The sequence below is a fragment of the Netta rufina genome, assembly GCF_964035555.1.
Source record: "Netta rufina genome assembly, chromosome: 2".
In the NCBI taxonomy this organism is placed as follows: domain Eukaryota; kingdom Metazoa; phylum Chordata; class Aves; order Anseriformes; family Anatidae; genus Netta; species Netta rufina.
Window position 1 is genome coordinate 158,061,001 of NC_140124.1, and position 20,025 is coordinate 158,081,025.

The following is a 20,025-nucleotide window of genomic DNA, read 5'->3' on the forward strand; positions in this document are numbered from 1 at the left end:
GGAGTAAACAGAAAGATGTGAGGAATAATGGCAAGTGTATGGCCTAGTCTTCTCTTAATCCCTTCTTGTCATAGCACTGAGTTCTAGGTCCAATACTCTCCACTGCAATGACTTAGTCACAGTCACAAGCCCAGTGTGGCTGAGCCTTACGACATAAATGCCACATAAAAACCTCACTCATGACACTGCAATCAGCCAGGCTTTGGCACATCATTGACATGCCCTGCCATGCACCTTTAAAAGAAATCATTTGGCCTCTAATACTCTCACTTTGAAGGTGCCACTGGAACCAAGCAACATGTCCCAAACAGGATGAAATACAAAGAGACGGTTGTGGGAAGAACAACATGCTCATTACTTGATGGGCATTGGCGTGCAAGAGCAGCTCACACCAAATGTTGTCATACACAAAGGCTCTCTTGCCCCACGGGCACTCAAGGACCAGCATAAAAGCCAGCCCTGTGCCTCACACCCTCACACACTCCTCCAGAGGCCTTCTCCCCTGAGACCAACAAGGTGAGCCTGAACCCTGCTCCACTCCTTTACCCACCCCATCGACCCCATCTCTCCACACGCCTTATGCCACCAACCTGAACAGCCCTTCCACCTCCCCACCGCCATGCTCCCCACTGTCCCACCCTAAGCTTCCCCGCTCTCCTGGCCTTCCACCACCACCACTCCTCATGCCCCCAGTACCCTCCGCCATCCCAACACCCTCTCTTCCAGGGACCCTCCACAACACAGACATGTCCTGCTACAACCTCTGCCGCCCCTGTGGACCCACCCCGCTGGCTAACAGCTGCAACGAGCCCTGTGTCAGGCAGTGCGAGGACTCCCACGTCGCCATCCAGCCTTCCACCGTGGTGGTCACCCTGCCAGGACCCATCCTCAGCTCCTTCCCCCAGAACACCGCTGTTGGATCCTCCGCATCAGCTGCCGTGGGCAGCAACCTCAGCGCCCAGGGAGTGCCCATCTCCTCCGGCGGCTTCGGAGGCTTTGGCCTTGGAGGCTATGGCTTGGGAGGCCTGGGCTGCTTCTCTGGCAGAAGAGCCTGCTACCCCTGCTAAGGACCCACACCAACACCCCTGGCAGCAGCCTCCAACACCTTGTCTGCCACTTCTCGGACAGAGGATGCACCTCTGCGCTGTTCATGGCGCACTGGTTCACTAGCCACAGCTCTACTTCTCATGGCACTGCACACTCAAGCAGGGAAGGGGGCCAGTCCATGCTGCATGGAAACATGGCTGATTGATGGCCTACTCCTCTCTCACTCCTTTCTTGTCCTTCCACCATCTTCCATGTCCAGTACTCTCCACTGCAATGACGTGCTCGCAGCCACAAACCAACCTGGCACCTCCCATGTGCTGATTCTATTGCAGTGTAGGAAGAACTTGGGGCTCTGGGAAAATCTGCTCTACAATGGGACACAGCCTGATGGTTGCACTACTTGCACCACAGGACAGGTCTCTTCTACTCTGCACGCCTTTTCACTCTTTTTCAACAATAAAGTTCTTGTGCATGCTAGCCTACGATGTCTCCTCTTCCTTTCTGCTCCCAACACTCCTTCAGCTTCACTCAAAATAAAGCAAGGATCAGCAGGCTGGCTGGGCCCAAGCCTGTTGGTGTTCAAGAAGGATCTGGACAGCACTCTTACATATATCCTTATTTTTAAAATGGATAGTCACTGGCTTGACAGATGGACCACTTAGCAGACAAATAATTGGCTGGATGAACACATTCAAGGAGTTGTGGGCAACAGCTCAATGCTCATATAGAGACCAGGGAGGAGTGCTTTCTCTCAGGATTTTGTCCTGGGACCAGTATTATTTGACCTCTTTGTCACTGACATGCATGGTGGTATTGAGCAGGCACTCAGCAAGTTTGCGCATGGCACCAAGCTCAGTGGGGTGGCTGACACCTTAGAGGAAAAAGGGATGCCATCTGGAATGACCTTGACAGGCTTAACAAGTGGGCCCAAGCAAACCTCAAGGAGTTCAACAAGGCTGATTGCAAGGTCCTGCATTTGGGTTGAGACAATCCCCAGCATGAATACAGCCTGAGCAGCAAGTGGATTGAGAGCAGCCCTGCACGGAATGACTTGGGGGTACTGGTGGAGAAACGTCTTGATATTACCAGCGATGTAAACTCACAGCCCAGAAAGCCAGCCATTTCCTGGGATGCACCAATAAAAGTGCAGCTAGCAAACAGAGGGATGCCATTCTCCCTCTCTACTCTGCTCTTGTCAGACCCCACCTGGAAGACTGTGTTGAGTGCTTGGGCCCCCAGCATAAGACAGATCTGTACCTGTTAGAGCAGGTTGCAAGGAGCGATACAAAGATGATCAAAGAGCTGGTGCACCTCTCCTACAAAGACAACCTTCCCTTCCCTATGCTGCGAAGGCAGGCTTGGTCAGCCTGGAGAAGAGAAGGCTCCAGGCAGGCGTTATAAAGACCCTCCAGTAATTAAAACAGGCCTACAGGAATCATAGAATTAACATGCCTTCCAACTGAAAACATTCAATCATTTAATGATTCTATCTGGTTTAACATTCATGTTGCCTTGTATGTTCTCAGGACTTGGACTCATGAAGCCTCAAGGATCTGGATACTCTACAGCATCTCACAGTCAAGATAGTCTACAATTCTAAGAGTCTATGAAAAGGGACACAAGGCCTCTCCTAGCAAGTATGTCACTGAGAACAGCACCAACGAGCTGCTGCTGTTCTTTTGGCACATGACACAAGCCCTTCATTTGCCCAAAGGCCTGTGCATGATAAGGGACTTTAGCATGGGTCAGAAGTCAGCACGCACTGAACATCTCTTTCCCATAAGGATTTTCTGGCCACCATCCCTGACTGATAGCATCAAGACACTGCAATCAACGTCATGGAGTGAGGGTTGCACCTCTGGGATGAGGCTGGATCTTGGGCTCACCAAATCCTCAACTATGGCTCCTTCTCAAAGCCACCCATACTTTCTCAGCTTGTCCCTGAGGAGGCAAAGCACTGGCTTTATGGTATGGAGAGCATTTCAGAACCATCACTAGGAGCACCTGGGTCTTATAGGGGAACATTGTGCTCCAAGCCCTTCCTGAGCTTATCAGACAGCAAATGAAAAATGACAGCTTCTGGAAACGCACCTTTGGGGAGCAGCATAGATAAGGTGCAGGAGCATTGCAGGGGCTCACAGGTGAAAGCAAATCAGTTTGAGGCTTCTGGGCACCGTGCCTACACCACCGGCCCTCCCTGGGCACTGATGACACCACACCTCTCCCTTTCTTTGGATGCATCTTCTATCCAGCCTTACACACACTTTCAAGAACTATTTTTTGGTCTTTAAAACTGACACTTGAAATGCACCGCCATGATAATTGGCCATATCCTGAATAGCAGGACTCAAAAAGGGAACATCTGGGGTAAGAAAACACACCCCACTTCATTACTCAACTTACTGTCAACTAGAAGCCACAGATCCCTTTCTGTGGGGCAGCTCCCCAGTACCTCATCCCCCGGTCTGTACATACACTAGGACAGGTTACCATGCCCCAGGTGCAGAATCTGGTACTTACTCTTCTTAAACTTCGTATGACTGGTGATTGCACAGCCCTGTGGTCTGTCAAGAACTCTTTGCACAACCTCCCCACCCTTGAGGGAGACAACAGCAACGCCTTATTTCATATAATCTGTAAACTTACTTAGTACGCTTTTGAGTCCTGTATCCAGACCATATGCAAAAACATCAAAGAAAACTGGGTCTAAAATGGAGTCCTAGGAAACACGACTAGTGACTGGGAGCAAGCGTGATGAACCCCCCTTTACTACAACTCCTTGAATTTGACCAGTCAGCCAACAGTCCACCAACTGTGTTATGTATTTATCTACGTACATGCTGGACATTTTGTCCCGGAGGATGTTGTGAGAAACAGTATCAAAAGGTATGCTGAAATCCAAAGAAATTGCATCTACTGCCTTCCTTTGGTCTATTAGATGGGTAACCTTGTCATAAAAGGAAGTGGCTGCACCTCATGCCCAGCGCATGCAAGAAGCCCCTCCTCACAACAGAGCCGCAATCACACCACATAAGAGCAGCACCATGAGCTCACTGAAAACACCGCTCCTCTCCTATGCCTGGGTCACGTCTTCTGCCCGCTTTGACATGCACCTTCAAGAGCAATCCTTTGGCCTCTAATAATTACTTTGACGTAAAAGGTGCCACCATTGCCAAATGGACATGTCCTCCAGAGAAGGACATGAAAATTGAGTGTTGCAGGATCAAAAACATGCCCCACCTCATTACTTGCCAGGCTTTGGAATGCAAGAGCAGGTCATGCCAAATGCTGTCATGCACAAAGGCTCTCTTGCCCCATGGGCACTCAAGAACCAGCATAAAAGCCGGCCCTGCGCGTAGCACCCTCACACACTCCTCTCAACGCCTTCTCCACTGCAACCAACAAGGTGAGCCTGAACCCCGATCCCCTTCTTCACCCACCCCACTAGGCCTATCTCTCCACACGCCCGCTGCCCCCAGCCTCAGCAGCCCTTCTGCCACCACTAAGCCATACTTCCCATAACCCCAGGCCACCCCACTCCCTTGGCCTCCCCCAGCACTGCTCTTCATGCCACCAACACCCTCAGCCTTACCAACACCCTCTCTTCCAGGGAACATCCACACTACAAATATGTCCTGCTACAACCTCTGCCGCCCCTGCGGACCCACCCCGCTGGCTAACAGCTGCAACGAGCCCTGTGTCAGGCAGTGTGAGGACTCCCACGTCGCCATCCAGCCTTCCACCGTGGTGGTCACCCTGCCAGGACCCATCCTCAGCTCCTTCCCCCAGAACACCGCTGTTGGATCCTCCGCATCAGCTGCCGTGGGCAGCAACCTCAGCGCCCAGGGAGTGCCCATCTCCTCCGGCGGCTTTGGAGGCTTTGGCCTTGGAGGCTATGGCTTGGGAGGCCTGGGCTGCTTCTCTGGCAGAAGAGCCTGCTACCCCTGCTAAGGACCCACGCCAACACCCTTAACAAAAGCCTCCAAAACCATGCAAGGAAGCTCTCAGAGTGAGGATGCACCTCTGTGCAATTTATGGCACATTGGCTCACCAGCTATAGCTCTTCTTTTTGTGGCACTTTCTTTCTCTTTCTACTTTCCATAGCACCTCATTCTATGTCCAGTACTTTCTGCTGCAATTACTTGCTCAGAGCAAGAAGCCCCTTGGGGACCTCCTTTCTGGTGAATTTATCACAGTACAGGAAGGCCTTTTTGCTCTTGGTATATCTGCTGGACACAAGGGACGGAAGCCGATGATCGCCCTTCTTGCACCTTAGAATTTGTCCCTTCTATTCTGTATGCCTTCCTTTTTGATGTTTTTTCTTCAATAAAATCATTCTGTATCACATTCTGATATGCCTCCTCTTTGTTTCTTCTCTCAACGCTCTTCCAACTTCTGTGACAATAGGGCTCAAGAGGCCATCATTCCAGATGGTGAAGGGTCTTGTGCTCAGACTCCATCAAGCCTAACATAGGAATCCCATCCCAACATACACACAGGGATGGTTGGAGAAAGCTATTGGTGAGTTCCCCAAGGTGCCAAGACCTATCCCAGGAAGTATGTTCACCACAGCCAGCATAGCTTGGCACAATTTTTACTTCCAGAACATGACACGAGCCTTTCACTTGCCCAAACGATGGCTTGGGTACATAAAGGCCATCTGGTCAGGTATCTGATGCAATCTCCCTATGTCACCACACACCTAATTCTCTTCCCCAGCACCACTCTCCAGCCCTCCTAAGATATGTTCCCACAGAAGCAGAAAGAAAATCAAAGAAACAAACAGTGAAAAGAAAGAAGAGAGGAACAACGTGACTTCACAGGAAGGCCTCATTTCTATAGTCACAAAGGGAACATTACTGGCCATGGCCTATGCCCCGTGTCATGTAAAGGCTAAAAACGCCCTACAGGAAGCATTGCACACCTCATCCAACCACTCTCCTCCTCCTCAGCTATTCACGTATGCAAGGCTTTAGGGCTCTTGCACATTTTCCTGAACAAACTGAGACTGTAATAGGCTGCAAGGGAATCTCACAAAAATATCCACAGAGCCTTCTGCTGGCTGTTTCACACAGAAAGATGAATGGAGCAGGAATTGCAGTTCTCAATGGCCACATAGCCTTTGCCAAGACTTCCAGGGCTAAAGGCAAAGACACACAATAGGAAAGAGGGCCTGCAAGCAACTATATGGCCACAAGCACAATGAGGATCGAGCACGAGAGTCGTTACAAGGGTTCTGGCACAAAGATGCACCTCACACTGCACTCACCCTTCCAAGTCTCATTCAACCAGCACAGAAACCTTTCTCTCCACTCCACAAAGTCACCAACCTGTCTCACAGCAGGCCCCCAGCCCAGCATGGCATTCCTCTCCTAAGCCTCTTGCCTGCCAGTCACCCCAGTGCCCAACAACAGAGAAGCACAGTCACCCTTCCCACCTCACCTCATCTCCTTCAGCAACAAGCCCTGCTCACCTGAGGGACAGTGCACAGGACATCCACATGCATCGCAGGAAGGCAGGCCACCCACAAGCTCCCAGACAGCGATTTACCAATCCCATCAAAAGTCTCTAAAAACCTGGGATGGTCCTTCACGAAACAGCGTGTCCCCTGCCTCCTCCCTGCACATCTCTCCTGCACAGTCCATGCTATTGCAGCCCTCCAGTCACACAAGCTGTTCCACCAGCCTCAGGTAATCCCAGTTCTCTGAGCTGACACAGGGCTCTTGTGCCTCCTGCCTACTTCCCAAGCTCTATGCTTTTGCATACAGGCACCTCAGGTGTATCCTTTTCCCACCTCTTGTTTCTTCCTAGGACTTCTCTGGCTCAGTCAGCACACCCTATGTACTGACAACCCACCCTGTGTTTCCCCACTTACCTGCAACCTACAGTCTTCCAACAGAACCAGCTTATATCCCTAGTCATCTGGTTTCACAGTATTGTGGAATGGTTGAGGTTGGAAGGGACCTCTGGACGTCACCTCATTCATCCCCTCCACTCAAGCAGCACCACCAAGACCAGATTACCCCGGACTGTCTCCAGGTGGCTTTTGAGTACCTCCAAGGAGAACTTGGTCACCCACACTATAAAAAAGGTTTCTACAGATTTACACAGAACATCTGGTCTTCTACTTTGTGCCCATTGCCTCTTGTCCTGGCACCACAGAATCACAGAATGGTTGAAGTTGGAGGGAACCTCTGAAGATCATCTAGTCCAACCCTCCTGCCAAGCAGGATCACCTAGAGCACATCGTACAGGATAGCATCCAGGCATGTTTTGAATATCTCCAGAGAAGGAGACTTCACGACCTCTCTGGGCAACCTGTTCCAGTGCTCTCTCACCCTCACAGTAAAGAAGTGCCCTCTCGTATTCAGATGAAACTTTCTGTGCTTCAGTCTATGCCCCTTGCCTCTCATCCTGGCACCAGGCACAACTGAGAAGAGTCTGGGTCCATCCTCTTGACACCCTCCCTTCATATATTTATATGCATTGATGAGATCTCCCTTCAGTCTTCTCTTTTCCAAGCTAAACAGGCACAGTCCTCTCAGCCTGTCCTCATATGACAGGTGCTCTAGTCCTCTAATCATCTTCATAGCCCTCCTCTGGCCTTGCTCCAGTAGTTCCATGTCCCTCTTGTACTAGGGAGCCCAGATCTGGACACAATACTCCAGGTGTGGCCTCACCAGGGCTGAGTAGACAGGCAGGATCACCTCTCTCGACCTGCTGGTAACACTCTTCTGAATGCACCCCATGATACCAATGGCCTTCTTGGCCACAAGGGCACATTGCTGACTCATGGTCAGCCTGCTGTCCACCAGGACTCCCAGCTCCCTCTCTGCAGAGCTGCTCTCCAGCAGATCAGCCCCCAGCCTGTATTGGTACTTGGGGTTATTTCTCCCTAGGTGCAGGACCCTGCACTTGCCTTCATTGAACTTCATGAGGTTCCCCTTGGCCCATCTCTCCAGCCTGTCCAAGTCCCTCTGAATGCCAGCACAGCCCTCTGGGGTATCAGCCACTCCTCCCAGCTTTGTGGCATCAGCAAACTTCCTGAGGGTGCACTCTGTTCCATTGTCGAGGTCACTGATGAATAAATTGAACAAAACTGGACCCAGTACTGATGCCTGGGGGACACTTCTAGCCACAGGCCTGCAACTAGACTCCTCACCACTGAGCCCAACCCACTAAGCTCTGCCATCCAGCCAATTAGCAATCCACCTCACTGTCCACTCATCTAGCCCACACTTCCTGAGCTTGCCTATGAGGATGTTATGGGAGATAGCATCAAAAGCCATGCTGAAGTAAAGGTAAATCACATCCACTGCTCTCCCCTCATCTACCCAGCTAGTCATCTCATCATAGAAGGTTATCTAATTACTTAAGCACAATTTCCCCTTGGTGAATCCATGCTGACTACTCCTGGTCACCTTCTAATCCTCCACATGCTTGGAGATGACCTCTAGGATGAGCTGCTCCATCACCTTTGCAGAGATGGAGGTGAGGCTGACAGGCCTGTAGTTTCCTGAGTCCTCCTTCTCGCCCTTTTTGAAGACTGGTGTGACACTGGCTTTTTTCCAGTCCTCAGGCACCTCTCTTGCACAACTCGCAAGAGCCTGGTTTCATCCTCTCTGCACCCTCCCTTCAGGTATTCATAGACATACAGGTATGTGAGTTCTCTCATGAGCCAAGTCTTCTCCAGGCTCAACAGTCCAAGGTCCCTTAGCATTTCCTCATTGAGAAGGCCCAGGTTGGGCCTTACTACTGCTGAGTAGAGGGGAAGGATCACCTCTCTTGATGTGCTGGCAACACACCCTCTAATATAATGCAAGACACCATTAACCCTCCTACCTTCAAGGGCACATTGCTGCCCCGTGTTCAATCTGGTGTCCACCAGGACACCCAGGTCCTTCTCTGCTAAGCTGCTTTCCAGATGGGCAGCCCCCAGCATTTCCTGGTGCCTGGGACTGTTCCTACTGAGCTGCAGGGCTTGGCACTTCCCCGTTTGAACTCCAAGAGCTTCCCATCAGCCTGTTTCTCCAGCCTGTCAAGGTCCTTCAGGATGGCAAGACAATGCTGTGGCAGGTCAGCCATTCCTCAGCGTTCTGTCAGCAGGAACCATGCAGAGGGTATGCTCTGCTCCATCACCCTCACCATAAATGAAGATGTTCACCAGGACTGGACCCAGCATTCTCCTCTGGGATCAATTTCTGACCCTTGACCTTAGGCCTGGCTGCTCACCCCATTTTTGATCCACCTCACTGCTTGGTCATCAAGCCAATACTTCAACAGCTTCTTCATAAAAATCTGATGGGAGACAGTGTCAAAAGCCTGGCTGAAGTCAGGCAGACAGACAACATCCACTACTCTCCTGTCACTTACCAAGCCAGTTGTTTCAGCCCAGAAGGTTATCAGGCCAGTCAAGTATGACTTCCCCTTTGGGAATCCATACTGCTGATGATGTTCTTGTCCTTTGTGTGCCTGGAAATGAATCACCTTCCCAGGGATCAGGCTGACTGGCTTACAGTTCCTCAGGTCCTCCTTCCTGCCTTTCTTCGAGGAGGAGTGACTTTTGCTTTCCTCCAGTCCTCAGGCATCTCCTTCACTCTCCATGACCATTTGCACATTAATGAGAGTGGCGTTGCAATGACATCAGCCAGCTCCATCAGCACTCCTGGTTGCATCTCATTGCAGCCCTTAAACTTGTTTATGTCTGCTTGACTAGGGGACATCTTCCTTGCTCCTGAGTTTTGCGCTGGTCTCTGGGACACCGGATTACTGAAGGCTGCTCTTGCTATTGGAGACTCAAGTGAAGAAGACATTCACTACCTCTACCTTTTCCATGTCCTCTGTCAACCATCTCCACCTCATTCAGTGCCTTCACTACTCTTCCTTTTACTGCTTTACACTTTGAGAACCCTTTCTCATTGCCTTTGACATCCCTGGATGTTTGTAAGTGAGTGGAAAAAGAGCTCTTTAAAAATAAATAAATAAGGGGGGAGGGAGGAGCAAGTGGGGCTGGCAAAATGCTGATTAAAAAGTAGTCGTGAAAATAGCATAGATAGACCACAAATGTAGGGTCCTGTCATGGCTCCCCCATACTGCAGGGTCCCAGACCCAATGTCCCCATGACTTGCTAGGGCCACCGTCTCACTAAGTGCATATTACCCACTCAGTGTACGAGAGCTATAAAAAATACTGTCCAGCCTTCATCTGCAGTCCAGAAAACCCACATGGTCTCAACATTCTCGAGACTGCAACCCAGGCAGCATGAAACGTCCTTTCTTGTAGCTACAACCTTACAAGCAAGAAGGGCGCTACGCCACTGACACTGCACACCCAATGGGAAAGGCAAGGGCTGCAGAGATGCTAAGCAAGTTGGGACGAAATAGTCTACCTAGACTTCAGCAAGGCCTTTTGACACAGTCTCCAATAGTATTCCCCTGGAGAAGCTGGCAACCCATGGGTTGGACAGGTACACTCTTCGCTGGGTTAAAAACTGGCTGGACGGCCGGACCCAGAGAGTGGTAGTGAACGGAGTGAAATCCAACTGGCAACCGGTCACCAGTGGTATTCCCCAGGGGTTGGTGTTGGGGCCCATCCTCTTTAATATCTTTATTGATGATTGGATGAGGGAATTGAGTGCACCCTCAGAAAGTTTGCAAATGACACCAAGTTGGGGGGAAATGTTGATTTGCCAGAGGGTAGGAAGGCCCTGCAGAGGGACCTGGACAGGATGGGTCAATTGGCAGAGGCCAACGGGATGAGGTTCAACATGGCTAAGTGCTGGTTCCTGCACTTTGGCCACAACAACCCCATGCAGTGCTACAGGCTTGGGGAAGAGTGGCTGGAAAGCTGTGCAGATGAAAAGGATCTGGGGTTGCTAATCGATGCTCACCTGAGCATGAGCCAGCAGTTTGTCCAGGTGGCCAAGAAGGCCAACGGCATCCTGGCCTGTATCAGGAATGATGCAGCCAGCAGGACCAGGGACGTAACCGTCCCCCTGTACTTAGCTCTGGTGAGGCTGCACCTCAAGTACTGTGTTCAGCTTTGGGCCTGTGAGAAAAATCTCAATTTTCTTCAGACAGGATCTTCTGTGAAGCTATTTTATTCATGATTGCAATGGCGGGTGTCCTGTCAATCAGGAGCGCATTTTAGTAAATGAATCATAACCTTTTATTCCCTATTACCCATCACCTATCACCTCCCCTGTTTCCTCATTGACTGAATAGTACAGGTTCACGAGCTACTTGACACTCCTCTATACCATATATGTACATTTTTTCTTTTTTTTTCAACACTTTAATTTCTCCTTTCTTATGTTTTGAGAACTTGTGATCTTTGTTTTACTGGTCTCACACTGCTCATCCTGTATTTCTCAAGCTTCTACCGTATTTTGGAACAGTGAGGCCTTCTACTATCCACTTATCTACTTAGCATTTCTCCTTATTAGGACTACACAACTACCTTGGAATACAGAAAAGTAATTCTCTACTGCAAAAACACAACTTTGTTTCTCACAGGCCCCTCACTACAAGAAGGACATTGAGGCCCTGGAACCTGTCCAGAGAAGGGCGACAAAGCTGGTGAAGGGCCTGGAACACAAATCCTATGAGGAGCACCTGAGGGAACTGGGGTTGTTTAGTCTGGACAAGAGAAGGCTCAGGGGAGACCTTACTTCTCTCTACGACTACCTAAGAAGAAGTGGTGGGTAGCTGGGGGTCAGCCTCTTCTTGCAGATAACTAGTGAGAGGACTAGAGAGAATGGCCTTGAGTTGCGCCAGGGCAGGCCTAGGTTGGCAATTAGGAAACATTTCTTCTCAGAAAGAGCAGTCAGGCATTGGAACAGGTTGCCCAGGGAAGTAGTGAAATCACCGTTCCTGGGGGTGTTCAAGGAAAGGTTGGACCTGGTACTTAGGGACATGTTTTAGTGGATGACATTGGTAGCAGGGGGATGGTTGGACCAGGTGATCTTGAAGGTTTTTTCCAACCTCAGTGATTCTGTGAATCTGTGAAGCAATTTTATTCATGATTGAATAAAAGGCATCCTGCAAGTAGGAGTTCACAGCAAAAGTATATCATAACCTTATATTACCTATTACTCAACTCCTGATTCCTCCCTGGTTCCTCATCGACTGAGTAATACAGGTTCACAAACTACTTGACACTTATTATTATACCATGCATGTACAATTTTACTTGACCAACTATTAATATCTCCTTTTCCTTTTCTTTTTCTTTCTCGTCTCATGACAAGAAGGCCCTGAATTTTCTTTATACTGATTTTGCACTTCTCGTAAGCTATGCTCCTTATCTGGGGACAGTGGCACTGGCACTGGTTAACATACTCCCCACTCCTACGCCACTGTCATGCCTGGGCAATCACTTTTCAATATGCAAGGTTCGTGGAATTTTCCACTGAAAAATTACGTTCAATGGCAAAGACACCACTTTTTTTTTTTTTTTTTTTTTTTTTTTTTTTTTTCCCTCACATAAGCTGACAAAGCAGCATACATAATGGGAAAGACAGGGGATAGACTCAGACTTGCTGAGCTGGGTTGAAGGCATGGACGGAGTAAATGTGATGCAACTGGTAGCACATCACGTCCAGACACCTGGGAAGCCCAAAACAGATTGCTAGGGATACCAGCAAATGGCCCCCCCTTCTCAAAACAAAGCCACCGACCACACCTCATGAGTGCCAACCATGACCTCACTGATGACAACGCACCTCTCCCATGCCTTGGATGCATCTTCTACCCACCCTTTTACACACCTTAAAGAACTGTACTTTGGTCTTTATTACTCTCACTTAAAATGTACTGCCAAGTTCAGACACAAACTCAACAGTAGAAAATGAAAAGATTGAGTTCTGGGAACAACAACTCACCCAACCTCATTACTTGATCGTCTTTTGCATGTAAGAGCAGCTCATGCCAAATGCTGTCATGTGCAAAGGGTTTCTTGCCCCATGGACACGCAAAGACCAGCATAAAATCCGGCCCTGCACCTCGATCCCTCACACACTCTTCCAGACGCCTTCTCCCCTGCACCCAACAAGGTGAGCCTGACCCCTGATTGCCTCCTTTTACTCTCCACCTGTCCTCTGCCCCCAGCATGAGCAGCCATTCTGCCTCCCCAAAGCCAGGCTCCCCAAATCCTCACCCTAGGCCTCTTGGCCTCTCTTGGCCTCTCCCAGCACCGCTTCTCACACCCACAACAACCTCCACCTTCACAACACCCTCTCTTCCAGGGACCCTCCACAACACAGACATGTCCTGCTACGACATCTGCCGCCCCTGCGGACCCACCCCGCTGGCTAACAGCTGCAACGAGCCCTGTGTCAGGCAGTGCGAGGACTCCCGCGTCGTCATCCAGCCTCCTGCCGTGCTGGTCACCCTGCCAGGACCCATCCTCAGCTCCTTCCCCCAGAACACCGCCGTTGGATCCTCCGCATCAGCTGCCGTGGGCAGCAACCTCAGCGCCCAGGGAGTGCCCGTCTCCTCTGGCGTCTTTGGAGGCTTTGGCCTTGGAGGCTTTGGCTTCGGAGGCCTGGGCTGCTTCTCTGGCGGAAGAGCCTGCTACCCCTGCTAAGGACCAACACCCCTGACAGCAGCTAACAATGCCCTGCAACCAACTTCATGGACTGAGGATGCTCTGATCTCTGTGCTCTGGGAGTACCTTCCACACAAAATGCATTGCTGCTGATGGTCACTGTGCCTGCACCTCTGACCAGGGCACTACTGTTTCTGCTCCTTTCAGAACTCAGTTCTCAGTTTCTGAACTGAAACAGAGAACTCTGCAAGTTGAAGTCCTGAGAACATACAAGGCAACCTGAGCATTAAAGCAGATGGAATCATCAAATGATTGAAAGTTTTGGGTTAGAAGGGATGTTAAGCATCATGTAGGTCCAACCAATCTGCCATGGGCAGGCATTTTTTGCAGTGGATCAGGATGCCCAAAGTCCCATCCAAGTTGGCCTCAAACACTTCCAAGGGGTGAGGCATCCACAGCTTTTTTGGGTTAGCTCACCATCCTCAGGGTAAAGAATTTCTTCCTTATATCTAATCTAAATCAAGTCTCTTTTAGTTTAAAACTGTTAACACTTGTCATATCACTACACGCCCTGATAAAGAGTTCCTCCCCACCTTTCCTGTAGCCTCTTCTAAGTACTAGAGGACCTCTATACCGTCTCCTGGAGCCTTCTCTTCCCCAGGCTCACCAAGCCCGGCTCTCTCAGCCTGTGTTTGCAGGAGAGGTGCTCCAGCTCTCTGACCATCTCATGCTCTGACAGGTTGAGATTTGTCTTATGCTGGCTGAAGGCTCAAGCACTTAACACAGTCTTCCAGGTGGGATATGATGAGCAGAGTAGAGGGAGAATCGCATCCCTCTGTTTGCTAGCTGCACTTCTATTGGTGCAGCCCAGGAAACAGCTGGCTTTCTGGGCTGTCAGTGTATATCGCTGGCTCATGTAAAGACGTTTCTCCACCAGTAACCCCCAGGTCATTCTCCAAAGGGCTGCTCTCAATCCACTTGTTGCTCAGGCTGTATTGGTGTTGGGGATTGTCTTGACCCAAATGCAGGACCTTGCAATCAGCCTTGTTGAACTCCTTGAGGTTTGCTTGGGCCCACCTGCTAAGCCTGTCAAGGTCCTTCCAGGTGGCATCCCTTTTTCCTCTAAGGTGTCAGCCACCCAACAAAGCTTGGTGCCATGTGCAAACTTGCTGAGGGCCCATTCAATCCCACCGTGTATGTCAGGGACGAGGAGGTGAAATAAAACTGGTCCCAGGACAGACTACTGTGAGATAGCACTCCACCCTGGTCTTTACCTGGGCATAGAGATGTTGGGTGCTTCTCCTTGAATGTTCTCATCCAGACAATTAGTTGTCTGAGAAGCAGACCGTCTGATAAATCTATGACTTCTTGTTTAAAAACAGAGTGCAGTCCAGCTGCATCTTGATCATAACCAGCTTGGGCCCTGCTGGCCTGCTGAGCCCTGCTTAATGTTGAGTGAATTAGAAGGAGTGTTGGGAGCAGAAAGGAAGAGGAGACATCACAGACTGAAATTCAGAAGAACTTTATTGTGGAAAAAGAGTGCAAAGGTATGAGAGCAGAATGGACCTGTTCCGTGGTGCAAGTAGTGCAACCATCAGGCTGTGTCCCATGGTACAACAGATTTTCCCAGAGCCCCAAGGTCTTCCTCCACTGCAATAGAATCAGCACATGGGAGATGCTGGGTGGGTTTGTGGCTGTGAGCAAGCCTTTGCAGGGGAGAGTAGTGGACATGGAAGATGGTGGTAGGAGTAGAAGGAAATGAGAGAGGATGGGCTGTCCGTGAGCCATGTGTCCAGGCAGCACGGACTGGCCCCCTTCTCTGCTAGAGTGTGGAGTGCCATGAGAAGAAGAGCCGTGGCTGGTGAGCCCATGTGCCTTAAACAGTGAAATAGTGCACCCTCAGGCTGAGTTCTGGCTTGCACAGTGTTGCAGGCTTCTGTCAGCAGTGTTGGCATGGGTCCTTAGCAGGGGTAGCAGGCTCTTCCGCCAGAGATGCAGCCCAGGCCTCCCAAGCCATAGCCTCCAAGGCCAAAGCCTCCGAAGCCGCCGGAGGAGATGGGCACTCCCTGGGCGCTGAGGTTGCTGCCCACGGCAGCTGATGCGGAGGATCCAACGGCGGTGTTCTGGGGGAAGGAGCTGAGGATGGGTCCTGGCAGGGTGACCAGAACGGCAGGAGGCTGGATGACGACGCGGGAGTCCTCGCACTGCCTGACACAGGGCTCGTTGCAGCTGTTAGCCAGCGGGGTGGGTCCGCAGGGGTGGCAGATGTCGTAGCAGGACATGTCTGTGTTGTGGAGGGTCCCTGGAAGAGAGGGTGTTGGGAAGGTGGAGGGTGTTGGTGGCATGAAGAGCTGTGCTGGGGGAGGCCAAGGGAGTGGGGAGGCCTGGGATTTTATGAGAGCATGGCAGTGGCGAGGCGGAAGGGCTGCTGAGGCTGGGGACTGAGGGCATATGGAGAGTTACCCCGGTGGGGCAGGCGAAGGAGGGGGTCGGGGTTCAGGCTCACCTTGTTGGTCGCAGGGGAGAAGACGTCGAGAGGAGTGTGTGAGGGTGCGAGGTGTAGAGCCGGCTTTTATGCTGCTCCTTGAGTGCCTTTGGGGCAAGAAACCCTTTGCGCATGACAGCATTTGGCGTGAGCTGCTCTGAAATGCCAAAGCCTGGCAAGTAATGAGGTGAGGTGTGGTGTCCTTCCCACAACGCACCCTTTTCATTACCTCCTGTTGAGGACATGTCTATTTGCCTTGGTGGCATCTTTTAAGTGAGAGTGGCTCTTTGGATGGATTTGCATGGAGAGTGCGTTTGAGGGCAGTCGGCAGACGCGGCCAAAGCATGAGAGAGGTGGGTTGTCATGAAGTGAGGTCATTGTGTGTCACTCGTGTGTTGTGGTTTGCGGCTGTATTGTTGTGAGGAGGGGGCCCTATTTTCTGGCATCGCCATACTGCAGGCTTGTCTGGGCTTCCCAAATGTGCTGGGCATGAGGCACAGGAATACTTATTTATGATGATGTTACCCCTCTCATTTATAATGTGTAGCCACCAGTAGGTGTAATCTCTTAGGAGTTCAGCTGAGATTTGATTAAGTTCCTCAGAATATCCTTCTGGACAAAATGTCAAGCACAGAGCTAGACTAATATCTAATATGATGGTTGAGCAGTTGGCTGATTGGTCAGACTCAAAGTGTAGTTGTAAATGGGGTTACCTGTGCCTGGCAGGGAGTCACTGTGGGGGTTCCCGAGGGCTCCATTTTGAGTAGAGAAGCCTCGCACATAGATGTTGAGAAATTAGAGGGCCGGGCTATGAGCAACAGCATGAAATTTAACAAGGGCAACTGGCGAATTCCCCATCTGAGACAGGGCAACCCTGGATCTATGTCCAGACTGGGAGAGGAGAGGCTGGAGAAGACCTAGCATGAAAGAACATGGGTCTTGGATGCAGGTAGGGTGACCAAAACCTCATCCTTGTGTGCAGAAGACTTTCTTGAAGCATGGAGATCTTCCTGCCCTGTGACGGGAGCAGTGGAGAGGGAGTCGATCCCTGGTGGTGTTTGGCTTGTGAGCATGTTATAGCAGCAGAGAGAACCGGACATAGGAGACAGTGCAAGTCAAGGAAAGAAGTGGGAGAATGGTAGAATGTAAGTCAGCCATGTTTCCAAACATCATGAAATAGCCCACTTCCTTGCTTCTCTGGTTCATGCCTTGAGAGAAACAGCCGTGGATGTGGAGCTGATGACCCAATGGGTCAGCGACGGCGCAAAGGAGCATCCATACTCCACAAAGAGTCTCGCAACATATGTGTGGTGTCCGTGTAACAGACAACTGTGTTAAATAATACAGGCCTTAATAGAGGCCCCAGGGGGACACCATGCCTCCCTGGTCTGCACCTGAGCACCGAGCTGTTGAGTGCAAATCTTGCTATGTGACCACGTAGGCAACTCATTATCTGCTAAGTGGGCACTGGGAGGTCCCTTTATAGCTTGCTGAAACAGACCCTAATCAAACGTGGGATAAGTAAGTGCTGTATTCTCCTCACAGAGGCCAGTCCTGCAGCTCCTTCTACCAAAACCTTGCCACGTAAACCCAAAACACTAGGGGAGGTCTCGTGGCATTTTTCAACCTGCCCTACCTATATCTTGACCAAGCATATGTGGGGCCTCACAAGGGCAGAGTAGAAGGGGACAATCAACTCCCTCACTATGCTAGCCAATCCTCTGTTGATGCAGCCAATGATGTAATTGACATTCCGGTCTGCAGGCGTGCACTTCTGGGTCCTGTTGAGCCTTTCATCTACCAGAACAACCCAAGTCCTTCTCTGCAGGGCTGCTCTCAATGAGTTCTTCTCCCAGTCTGTACTCCTGTCTGGGATTGCCCTGAACGAGGTGCAGCACCTTGCACTTGGACTTGTTGAACCTCATTCTGTTCTGATTGGCCTGCTTCTCCAGCCCGTCCAGGTTCCATTGGATGAAGATTGTTGTGTGAAGAAAGGAGGAGTGTCAGGCTGGCATGCATTAGAACTTTATTGAGGAAGACTCGTGAAAAATGAATGAGCAAAAGGAGCAGGGCCCTGGTCAGAGATGCAAGAAGAGTGACCATCAGCAGCTGTGCATTTTGTGTGGAAGGTACTCCCAGACCCCAGAGATCAGAGCATCCTCAGTCCATGAAGTTGGTTGCAGGGCATTGTTAGCTGCTGTCAGGGGTGTTGGCGTGGGTCCTTAGCAGGGGTAGCAGGCTCTTCTGCCAGAGAAGCAGCCCAGGCCTCCCAAGCCATAGCCTCCAAGGCCAAAGCCTCCGAAGCCGCCGGAGGAGATGGGCACTCCCTGGGCGCTGAGGTTGCTGCCCACAGCAGCTGATGCGGAGGATCCAACGGCGGTGTTCTGGGGGAAGGAGCTGAGGATGGGTCCTGGCAGGGTGACCACCACGGTGGAAGGCTGGATGGCGACGTGGGAGTCCTCGCACTGCCTGACACAGGGCTCGTTGCAGCTGTTAGCCAGCGGGGTGGGTCCACAGGGGCGGCAGATGTCGTAGCAGGACATGTCTGTGTTGTGGAGGGTGCCTGGAAGAGAGGCTGTTGGGAATGTGTAGGGTGTTGGGGGTGTGAGGAGTGGTGCCTATGTAGGGAAGGGGAGTGGGGAGGCCTGTGTGTGTGGGGAGCATGGTGGTGGGGAGGTGGTAGGCCTGCTGGGTTTAGGGGCATAACACCTGTGGAGAGATGGGTTCAATGGGGCGGGTAAAGGAGGGAATTGGGGTTAAGACTCACCTTTGTTGCAGAGGAGAATGCGTTGAAAGGAGTGTGTGAGGGAGCGAGGTGCAGGGCCGGCTTTTATGCTGCTCCTTGAGTGCCCGCAGGGCAAGAGAGCCTCTGCGCATGACAACATTTGGCGTGAGCTGCTCTTGCATGCCAAAGCCTGGCAAGTAATGAGGTGGGGTGTGGTGTCATTCCCAGAACTTGACCTTTTCATTTCCTCCTGTTTGGACATGGTGTTGGGTCCTGACGGCACCTTCAAAGTGAGGGAATAAGAGGCTGGAGCATTTTTTTGAAAGTTGCACTGGAGGTCAGGTGTATGTTGTGTCCAAAGGCTGCTTGAAGTGCGGTGTCATGAGTGAGGTCTTTGCGTGGCATTCCTTTGGTGTGGCCCAGCCACAGTGGGCTTTGTGGCTGTAGGCAAGTCATTGGAGTGGAGAGCATTGGTCATAGAAGAGGATGCTATGAAAAGAAGGATCGAGAGATGAGTAGGTCCTACACTGGCCATGTTTCCTGACTTTTCCATGTTTCCCCTTTTCCTCCAAAGCTGAAGTCCCCAGAGAACACAAGGCTTGATGCTCTGCTTGATGGGATTTCTCGGGCTGGGTGGTGTGGTTTGTGAGCGGCCCTGAGGTTCATGAAAGGCAGAGGACAACATGGACTATGAGAAAAGTAGTCATCATATTATTGGGGATGGTGTTTGGGATTTATGCCAAGGGGGAGACCTATTTCTCTGACCAGTGTTTAATTTTCTGGAAGATGATTTGGACATTTCGGTGACAAACTGGAGGCATGTGAGCAAAAACTGCAAAGGGTGAGCGAACATCAAGGCCTTCCACTGGTTCGCCAAGGTGAGTGTTTCATGGGCTGTCTCTCAGGTGAGTAGTGCACATTGCCAAGGAAGATGGAGAAGCTGTGCCACTGGATGTACTGAAGTGCACGGAACCTGTCAGGTTGCACCTACAAATGCTGAGAGTCTGTACTGTGTCTGGCTGGGATGTTAACTTTCCCTGCAGCAGCCCATATAGTGCTGTGCTCTGCACTTGTAGCTAAAACAGCATTGTTATCACACCAGTGCTGTGTCTACGGCGGAGCAGTGCCGGCACATCAGGACTCTCTCTAACCCTCCTAGGGGGTGGACAAAAAGGTGAGAAGAGCAACATCACCAGGGCAGCTGACTTAAACCAGACAAAGG

General features: G+C 50.9%; 4 protein-coding genes and 1 pseudogene across 5 annotated transcripts in view; 3 read left to right on the top strand and 2 right to left on the bottom strand.

Moving 5' to 3' along the window:
• Positions 1–18,955, bottom strand: part of LOC311206828 (feather keratin 1-like) — a 28,208-nt pseudogene extending 9,253 nt beyond the window's left edge. The window contains exon 1 of the transcript in view: positions 18,846–18,955. The product of the transcript in view is annotated as a feather keratin 1-like (transcript). The remainder of the gene's footprint in view (positions 1–18,845) is intronic.
• LOC311206843 (feather keratin 1-like) lies at positions 747–1,067 on the top strand (the record flags this gene model as incomplete). The annotated part of the gene is made up of 1 exon (XM_084282593.1): positions 747–1,067. One exon carries the CDS (start codon positions 747–749, stop codon positions 1,065–1,067), a length of 321 nt encoding a protein of 106 aa, XP_084138719.1.
• On the top strand, positions 4,678–4,998 carry LOC311206847 (feather keratin 1-like; the record flags this gene model as incomplete). The annotated part of the gene is made up of 1 exon (XM_084282601.1): positions 4,678–4,998. One exon carries the CDS (start codon positions 4,678–4,680, stop codon positions 4,996–4,998), a length of 321 nt encoding a protein of 106 aa, XP_084138727.1.
• LOC311206849 (feather beta keratin-like) lies at positions 13,312–13,632 on the top strand (the record flags this gene model as incomplete). The annotated part of the gene is made up of 1 exon (XM_084282603.1): positions 13,312–13,632. One exon carries the CDS (start codon positions 13,312–13,314, stop codon positions 13,630–13,632), a length of 321 nt encoding a protein of 106 aa, XP_084138729.1.
• LOC311206841 (feather keratin 1-like) lies at positions 18,301–18,621 on the bottom strand (the record flags this gene model as incomplete). The annotated part of the gene is made up of 1 exon (XM_084282591.1): positions 18,301–18,621. The coding sequence occupies one exon, from the start codon at positions 18,619–18,621 to the stop codon at positions 18,301–18,303; it is 321 nt and encodes a 106-aa protein (XP_084138717.1).
• Positions 18,956–20,025: the final 1,070 nt, after the last annotated feature.